The sequence below is a fragment of the Portunus trituberculatus genome, chromosome 22, assembly GCF_017591435.1.
Source record: "Portunus trituberculatus isolate SZX2019 chromosome 22, ASM1759143v1, whole genome shotgun sequence".
In the NCBI taxonomy this organism is placed as follows: domain Eukaryota; kingdom Metazoa; phylum Arthropoda; class Malacostraca; order Decapoda; family Portunidae; genus Portunus; species Portunus trituberculatus.
The window spans coordinates 5,485,276-5,495,275 of NC_059276.1; the positions used below are offsets into that span (position 1 = coordinate 5,485,276).

Sequence of the window (10,000 nt, forward strand, 5' to 3'; positions counted from 1 at the left end):
CCTGTGTCTGTATTTCCAACTTCCTATGACGTGACTCCGTATTTCCAACTTCCTATGATGTGACTCCGTATTTCCAACTTCCTATGACGTGACCTCGTATTTCCAACTTCCTTTGACGTGACTCCGCATTTCCAACTTCCTATGACGTGACTCCGTATTTCCAACTTCCTATGACGTGACCTCGTATTTCCAACTTCCTTTGACGTGACTCCGCATTTCCAACTTCCTATGACGTGACTCCGCATTTCCAACTTCTCATGACGTGACTCCGTATTTCCAACTTCCTATGACGTGACTCCGTATTTCGAACTTCCTATGATGTGACTCTGTATTTCCAACTTCCTTTGACGTGACTGAGCATTTCCAACTTCTTATGAAGTGACTCCATTCAAGAGGGAGGTTTCAAGACATTTGTCCATTTTTTTTTTTTCTATACAATGTGTGCTTTTCATGGTAATTTCTGTGCTAAAGGGGAAACTTTTTGTGGTACCTCCTATCTCAAAGCCCACCCGCTAGGAAACCGTTGCCCCGAGTGAGGAAGCCCAACCTACACTCGGACCGTGGACAGGATTCAAACCCGTGCGCTTGGAGACCCCTTTGGCTAGCTATTGGCTCTATAAAACAGAAAATAGAAGCAAAAATAATATTACAAACTATTTTCTTCTTGTAATGACCATGACCTTTCCAAATTAAGACCTGAGGCAACACACAGACAACACACAGGCAACAGACAACACACAGACAACACACAGCAACACAGGCAACACACAGCAACACACAGGCAACACACAGCAACACAGGCAACACACAGACAACAAAGGCAACACAGGCAACACACAGCAACACAGACAACACACAGCAACACAGGCAACACACAGGCAACACAACACACAGGTAACTTTCCTCTCCTCCCTCTCCCCCTCCCTCTCCCTCTTTCCCCTGGGGCCAGTAATTAACGGTGGGAAAGGTGGAGGGGGGATGGACAGGTGAGGGTGGGGGAGGGAGGGAAGACAGGTGTGTGAGCCGCTAATGAGAAGAATAACGGGTGGGAAGGGAGAGAGAGAGAGAGAGAGAGAGAGAGAGAGAGAGAGAGAGAGAGAGAGGAGAGGACAGGAGGAGATAATATATACTGAAAACAAGGAAGGAATTCTCTCTCTCTCTCTCTCTCTCTCTCTCTCTCTCTCTCTCTGAATAGTCAAACGACACACACACACACACACACACACACACACACACACACACACACACACAGGTAAAAAGGTATCCTGGTGGCGGTGGTGGTGGTGGTGGTGGTGGTGGTGGTGGTGGTGGTGGTGGTGGTCGTATTGGTGATGGACAGAAAGTCAACACCAAGAGGGGCGTGGCTGCCATCACGCCCCTCGTCACTAGGAAGAGGAGAAGAAAGAGGAGGAGGAGGAGGAGGAGGAGGAGGAGGAGGATACAAAAAGAGATGGTGTTAAGAAACAATAAATGAAAGAAGTAAGTAAAGAAGAAAGAAAAGAAGAAAAAGGAAGGAAGAAAGAAAAAGGAAGGAAGGAAGGAAGGAAATTATACTGCTGAACTGTGTGTGTGTGTGTGTGTGTGTGTGTGTGTGTGTGTGTGTGTCATGAGAACCATACACTAACATGAACCAGATGTATACCTTCCTTTCCCTCCATCCCTCCCTCCTTCTCTCCCTCCCTCCTTCCCTCCTTCCTCCCTCCCTTCCCTCTCTCTCCCTCCCCTCCCCTTCCCTTCCCTTCAAAAAGTAAACAAAGAAGAAAATAATTAAAACTAATAACTCAATTTTCTTTTCCTCCTCTTCCTCTCTTTCTCTAGTTTATTTTCTTGTTTGTTTCCTTCTTTTCTTTCTTTCCTTCTTGTTTCCCACGCTGCACCTCTAATCACTGTTTGTCTGTTTGTCATTCTCTCAAGCTAATGGACATTTCGTGAGTCTCTCTCTCTCTCTCTCTCTCTCTCTCTCTCTCTCTCTCTCTCTCTCTGGTGGTTTTCTTTTTTTTATTTCTCTCATTTTGTTTCCATTTATCTCACTTTCCTTTCTTTCTCCGCCTCATTCCTCTTACTTATCACTCTCATTTTCTCTTTCCTCTTTCCTCAGTCCCTCCCCACATCTTCTCTTCCTTTACTTCCTTTTATCATTCTTCCATTTTCTTTCTCTTCCCTCTGTTACCCTTCATTTATTTACTTCACCCTTCCACCTTTATTTTTACTCTCCATTCCTTCTTTTATTATGTTTTACCTATCTCCTTTTCTATCCTTCCTCTCTTCTTCTATTTCCTCTTATCATTCTTCCATCTTTCTTCTTTCCTTCTGTTACTCTTCATTTATTTACTTCATTCCTCCATCTCTCTTTTCCTCTCCATTATTTCTTTCACTATATTTCTCCTTCTTCTTTTTGTACCCTTACTAGCCTCGCTCCACCTCCTCCTCCTCCTCCTCCTCCTCTTCCTCTTCTCTCTACCACAAACGAGGCACTATCAGGTAACGAGCTGGCCTGATGAGGCATAACGCGGCTCTGACACTGTGGCACCCTTGACCTTGAGACTTCAAAACACCAAACAGGCGCCGCCACCATTACTAACACAGGTGGTGGTGGTGGTGGTGGTGGTGGTGGTGTGAGGGTCGATTTATTCCAGTCTGCCTCTTTCTAGTTACGTTTTCTTTGAGGTTTTGTGTCGTTTTCTCTTTCTCGTGCTTGGTTTGTTTTGGTTCTACAGTGTTCGTTTTCTGTATTTATTTATTTATTTATTTTGATTTTGTGGTTGTTTTATGTAGTACGGTATTCAGTTGCTGTTTTGTTTGTATGTGTGTGTGTACGGTGTTATTTTCTTATCTCTATTTTATCTATTCATTTATCTATCTATTTATAAACTTCTTTGCTATACTTTCTATTCACTCATTTTTTTTTTTATTGCTTCATCACACACACATCTCGAAAATCTTGTGTTTGGTCTCTTTTTTTAAATATTTGCTTAACCCTTTCAGTACTAGGACACATTTTTACCTTGAGTTATAGGTGTGATTAGAACATTTTATTAACATTAGGAAGGGTCTATGGAGGTCAAAAGATTAATGGCCACAGTCTTCACTATTCTAATCACCCACATGAGTTTCTGAAGCTGTATAAAATCACCAAATAGTAAGCAGAATAGATAGGAAAATGCGTCATAATACTGAAGGGGTTAATCCATCACATTTCTTCAATAAATTTCACCCTAATCTAAGTTCCTTCTTATTCCTAACTACATTAATTCTTCAGTTCACCAGTGAGTTAATAATAATACAATGTTACCTTTATTTTATGCAAGAGGAGAAAACTGGCTAAGGGGAAAAAAACATAAAGAAAGGCCCACTCAGTCGCCGGTCCCCTTACAAATCGGAAAGCGTTAACCAAAAGACAGGGATAAATGTCTTGAAAACTCAAATTAAAATCGCACATTATTAGTTTTTTTCTTAATCCTTTGTAATATCATCTTTTATTTTCTAGACTGACGGTGCAGCAAGCAAATCAACACCTTCAGTACTGGAACACATTTTTACCTTGAGATTTGTGCACGATTAGACCATTTTATTGACATTAGGAAGGATCTACGAAGGTCAGAAGATTAATGGCTACAGTCTTCACTATTTTAATCCCCACATGAGTTTCTGAAGCTGTAGAAAATCACCAAATAGTAAGGAGAGTGAATATGGTAACGCGTCATCGTACTGAAGGGGTTAAAAGAGAGACAATACATTTAATCCTAAAGGGAAGCTGGGCAGGTGGAAATTTAAATGCCTGTGTGATGCTGGGCGTGACGGGAGGGGAGGGGCTGTAGGGCTAGGGGGCGGCTGGAGGGCTTGGGGGAGCTCATTAGTGAAGGGGTGGTTTGGGTCGAGGAGAGGGGAAGGGAGGAGGAGGAGGAAAGGGGAGCAAGGAATGTTATTGTTGCATATGGTGGTGGTGGTGGTGGTGGTGGTGGTGGTGGTGGTGGTGGTGGTGGTGGTGGTGGTGGTGGTTATAATTAAGAGTCTGTACAATTATCACTCATCATTTCTTCTTCCTCTTCCTCCTCTTCATGTTTCTCCATTTCCTCTATCATTTACTCTCACTTTCCTTCATAATAATAATGATAATAATAATAATAATGATAATAATAATAATAATAATAATAATAATAATAATAATAATATTTCGTATGTTCTTATGGATTTCTTCTTTGTTGTTGTTGTTGTTGTTGTTGTTATCATTATTATCACTATTATTATTGTTATCATTATTATTATTACTATCAAGACTAGTTTATTACGGTATCTCTCTCTCTCTCTCTCTCTCTCTCTCTCTCTCCCCCATGGAGGCAAACACGCTCCAGGCAGTGATTGGTCACCTGATCCCCAGGGAGAGGCGATCCCCCCACCACCCAAGGCCGCCCCTCCCACCCCTCCCCCGGGCCTGCACTGTATAAAGCAGATACGCCCACCTCTCTCTCTCTCTCTCTCTCTCTCTCTTCTCTCTCTCTCTCTCTCTGTGTGTTTATATGTGTGTTTGTGTAGCAGTCTCTCTCTCTCTCTCTCTCTCTCTCTCTCTCTCTCTCTCTCTCTCTCTCTCTCTCTCTCTCTCTCTCTCTCTCTCTCTCTCTCTCAGTGTGTTTGTATGTGTATATGTGTGTTTGTGAAGTAGTCTCTCTCTCTCTCTCTCTCTCTCTCTCTCTCTCTCTCTCTCTCTCTCTCTCTCTCTCTCTCTTCTCTTGCTTTCTTGCGCAATGTTTCCGTTTATTCATGAGGGAATAATTCTCTCTCTCTCTCTCTCTCTCTCTCTCTCTCTCTCTCTCTCTCTCTCTCTCTCTCTCTCTCTCTCTCTCTTCCTTTCATCATCCCTTCCTCTTCTCCCTCTCTCCTCTCCTCCCCCTCTCCCTCTCCTCCTCTCCCTCTATCCTCTCCCTCTCCCTCTCCCTCTCTCACACATATGGCAGAAAGACACTCCATATATGACCTTACATTGACCAGACACGGCGCGGTGACCTCAATGGGGGGGGTCACGGGAGTCCCCAGGTGACCCTTCAGAGGAGTGGCACTGAAGGGGGCAAGGTGGTAAATCTCTCTCTCTCTCTCTCTCTCTCTCTCTCTCTACTTGCATTTTAGTGGCGTGTCAGTGTGTATACTTAGTGTGTGTGTGTGTGTGTGTGTGTGTGTGTGTGTGTGTGTGTGTGTGTGCAAATGGCTTCCCTCACAAGGTGATAACAGGAAATTAAGTCCTTTCATACACTGCATCTTCGTCACCACTATCACCACCTACCATCACCACCATCATTAATTACCACCACCACCACCACCACCTATCACCATCACCACACCCACCACTACAAACACCCTCACCACCACCATCACTACCTTCCTCCCATGCGTGTGTGTGTGTGTGTGTGTGTGTGTGTCCCAGCCCTTCCATTCAACACACGTCTGTTCCTAAGAGGTCGTGTGTTGTGTTATGGCTGTGTTACTGCTCGGCTAGATGGCTCCGTGTATGGTTCAGGCTGGGCAGTATTATATGATATACATCCTCAGGGAATTATAATAACGCTGGCCACAAGGGAAAATTTATTAGCTCATTTCTCTGGCCGTATATTTTGTTTCCAGTCTTGCGTAGCGTGGCCGTTTTCTGTTTCTCTTAAGGGGAGACGCATGTAATTTTTCAAAGGGGTGTTTTATAGTCTCCAGTGTTCTCTGTTTGTTTCTTTAGGTATGCTGAGTGATTTAGGGTCTTATTTCAACGGTTATCTATGAATATTTAAGGTATGAACCAGTGCAATATATTAAAACTACAAAATTAATGTATATTTCATGTTTCTCTTCAGTTAAACCCGGTTGTTTGTAAAGATGTATTTGTTTCCCGCTTTCTGTTTTGCTCAGCTTTGTAACCTAACCTAATTTTAACAATCTTGAAATATTTTGCGAATGGGACGGTAAAATACGTACAAATTATAATAACCCATTCATTTTTCATGTTTATTCTGGTTAATATTTGGCGATTTTATACAGCTTCAAAAACTTGTGTGTTAGATTGAAATAGTGAAGAGTCTCGCCATTAATCTTCAGACCTCCACAGATCCTTCCTAATGTAAATAAAATCGTCTAATCACAACCAAACTCAAGACAGAAATGCGTCCCAGTACTGAAGGGGCTAAACTGAGAGGTAGTGGTATAGTTATCCCGTGTGTCTTGTTTTTGTCGTACTGTGAATCACTAACATCACATTTAAACTCTTCAGTACTGAGACGCATTACTACCATGAACTTTGGGCGTGATTAGACGATTCTATTAACATTAGGAAGTGTCTATGGAGGTCAGAAGATTAATGGCCAGAGTCTCCACTATTTTAATCCCCGCATAAGTTTCTGAAGCTGTGTAAAATAATCTTATAGTAAGCAAAATTAATATGAAAATATGTCATGGCATTGAAGAGGTTAAGATTTTGCAGGAAACCGAGAAGTAGAACACGTTGAAATTATATAAAACCCTTGGAATAATATCAATTTTCTGTCCATCGTTTTCCTTTTACCTATATCACTATGACAAATATGTTTATAATTATGACATCACAATTATAAAACAGTTAACTTATATCAGTCTTGTCTAGTATATATATAACACTATTATAAGCCTATCTAAGACAATAATCACTTAATTCAAGACTCCTTTCCAAAATTAGTGCACAAAAATATAGTGTAATAAGTTAGAAAAGAAGCTAAATTAGGAGTAATAACGAAGATGCTAAAGATAAACAAGAATAGGTTAGTTTACGCTACATACGTCACAGCCGCTGTCAAAGAAAACGATACTGAAAGGATAGACTGAGAGAGAGAGAGAGAGAGAGAGAGAGAGAGAGAGAGAGAGAGAGAGAGAGAGAGAGAGAGAGAGAGAGAGAGAGAGAGAGAGAGAGAGAGAGAGAGAGAGAGAGAGAGAGAGAGAGAGAGAGAGAGAGAGAGAGAGAGAGAGAGAGAGAGACTACTACCATCATACTACTACTACTACTACTACTACTACTACTACTACTACTACTACTACTACTACTACCAGTACTACTACAGCTGTACTTACCGAGCTTGTTGCCTGTTCTCCTCTTGACCCGAAGACATATTGTTCTTGACCTTATGCACTGAGGAGAGAAAGAGCAAAACATTAACACACACACACAGAGAGAGAGAGAGAGAGAGAGAGAGAGAGAGAGAGAGAGAGAGAGAGAGAGAGAGAGAGAGAGAGAGAGAGAGAGAGAGAGAGAGAGAGAGAGAGAGAGAGAGAGAGAGACCACATGACAAAAGCCTATAAATTGAAACAGTGACCGTCTTTCATACACGTACAAAACATGACCTCAAATAACCTTAAAACGAAAGAAAACACACAAAAAAACATACACACACAAAAAAAAGTGAATAAATAAACACTATGAGATAATGAAACAGTCACCTTATTTGATACAGGTACAAAACGTGACCTATTCTCACCTGGTGTATGTGCGAGATGACCTCAGTGTGGGTGGCGTCCTCCAGACTCTTGCCGTTGACCTCCAGTATCTCATCCCCCACTTCCAGGTCAGCTTTGTCCGCCGGGGAGCCTGCGGGAGGAAAGCGTAGGTGTGAGTTGGCGGGAAGCAGAGGAGAGTGGGCAGGGTGAGTAGAAATGAAGCGTGGATGAGCAGAGGTAGGCAATATGTGCTGGAAAAAGACCATTACGATTTTTCAAACTCTCATAATTAAGTTAGTCGTTCTTTTCAAGGTGTTTTTATAGTTTCTAGTGACATATTAATAGTTTTTCTACATTAATAACAAGAAAAGCAGTGTTGGGAACTCGGCTATTCGTCCCTGTGGCCTTTTGAAAACACTCGTGGTGATAGAGCAAAGCGTTTCTGAAGACTACATTACTCGATCTTCCCTTCATGTAATATTGGCACCTCCTTTCTTGTTTACATTCTTCCCTCTTTCATTCCTTCCTTCTTATTCCTTCCCTCCCAGTCTCGTTACCACAATTTCCTCCTTTTCTCCTTGATTCATCTACTAGTGTTTATGGCAGATTGAAAGAGTAAGGAAGCGAGAAGTAGCGATGGAGTAGGAGGAGGAGGAGGAGGGAGTAGGAGGTGAAATAGGAGTAGTTATGAAGGAAAAGAGTAATATAGAGTAAGGAAAAAGTAGCAATAGTTATGTGTGAGGGAGTGAAAGAGTGTTAGGAGCAAGAATTAGTAACGAGAGAGAGAGAGAGAGAGAGAGAGAGAGAGAGAGAAAGTTGCTGAATTTGCAGAAAAAAAAATGTTTGCTTACTTCATATCGCCATAACCTTTTGCTTCGTTTCCTCTCCTCCTTCACTTCCTCCTCCTCCTCCTCCTCCTCCTCCTCCTTCTCCTCCTCCTCCTCCTGCTTCTCTTCTCTTCCTTCCTGCTCTCTTTTTTTTTTTCTCACTTTATGTATATATATTTTCTCCTTCACCTCCCTCTCTGTCCCTCCTTCCATCTCACTTTTCCTTCCCTCTTCAAAATTTTTTCTTTTCTTTCCTCTCCTGTTTTTCTCTTTTCCTCTCATCTTTCCTTCCTCCATTCTCCCTTCCCGCTCTTTTTCTTCCTTTTTTTTCTCTTTAACTCCTTTGGTTTCGTTCTTCCCTTCTTTCTCCCTTCACACTTCTCTATTTTCGTCTCTCCCTTCATGATTTTTCTCCTTTCTCCCTCTTCCTCCTCCTCATACTACCCTTGTCTAAATCTTTCCTTTTTCCTGGATTTCCTTTCGATTTTTCACTTTTCCCCTCACCTTTCCTTTCCCAGCCTCCTCCCTCCTCTCCTCCTCTTCCTGCCACAGAAAGTTCACGCATTTCCACACAAACTTGGTCTATTCGTCTTAATTTCCTCAGTAAACAGGAAACGCTTCGGGGGGTGGACAGAACACACTCTTGCGGCACACCAACAGATGGCGCTGATACACTACTGACGCCATATTAAAAAAACGCCTTTCCTTTTCACTACAATTATTTTCCAAGGCCACATAGACAACTAGATGGGTTTTCAAGACAGTTTCTCCCTTTAATAAATTAGAAATGTAGCCAATCTATCACCAGAATGATACAAATACTCTTAAAAAACGAGTATCTTCAACTGAAACCTCTGGTAAGCAGTGATGGTGAGAGAGCAAAACGTTTTAGAATACGGAACGAGTGGAAGGCGGAGGGGAAGCTGTGGACCGTGGCAGACTGGCAGGTGACAAGTGACAAGGTGGGGCCTCGAGACAGCCAGCTTCATCTGACACCCACGAATAGTTATAAAGTTGGACGAGGTTTTCATGAGTGAGTTTTTATGGGTATGGTGACAGATTAACAAGATTTCTGCTGTATAAACGTGAATAAGGAGTGCGAGCTTTGAAAATAGTGGAAAGAGAGCAGACAGTTCCGAATAGTTTTGAAGTTAGACGAGGTTTTAAGAATGTTTTTTTATGGGTATGGCGACAGATTAACACGATTAACACGATTAACAGATTAACACGATTAAGAAGTGTGACCTTTGAAAACAGTGAAAAGAGATTAGTGTTTTAGAATATTTTTGATGTTAGACGAGGTTTTCAGAAAGTTTTTATGGCTCTAGTGACAGATTAACAAGATTTTTGCTGTATAAACGTAAGAAGTGTGATCTTTGAAAATAGTGGAAAGAGATTAGTGTTTTAGAATATTTTTGATGTTAGACGAGGTTTTAAGAAAGTTTTTATGATTCTAGTGACAGATTAACAAGATTTCTGCAATATAAATATAAATGTGAGTAAGAAGTGTGACCTTTGAAAATAGTTGAAAGAGAGCAGAGTTCCGAATAGCTTTGAAGATAGACATGGTTTTAAGAATGTTTTTATTGCTCTAGTGACAAATTAACAACATTTCTACACTACAAATAAGAGACAAAACTATGATCTTTGAAAATACTGGAAATAGAGCAAAGTGTTTTAGAATAGTTTTGAAGTTACTCGAGTTTTGAGAATGTTTTTTTTATGGCTCAAGTGAA

The 10,000-nt window shown here is 41.5% G+C and overlaps 1 protein-coding gene across 1 annotated transcript in view; it reads right to left on the reverse strand.

Annotated features, from left to right (window-relative positions):
- LOC123507581 (membrane-associated guanylate kinase, WW and PDZ domain-containing protein 3-like) overlaps positions 1-10,000 on the reverse strand; it is a 119,120-nt gene that overhangs the window by 50,982 nt on the left and 58,138 nt on the right. Inside the window, exons 4-5 of the mRNA XM_045260558.1 lie at positions 7,479-7,588; positions 7,075-7,132 (exon numbers count right to left, since the gene is read on the reverse strand). Of these exons, the coding sequence (XP_045116493.1) occupies positions 7,075-7,132; positions 7,479-7,588 (168 nt within the window). The remainder of the gene's footprint in view (positions 1-7,074; positions 7,133-7,478; positions 7,589-10,000) is intronic.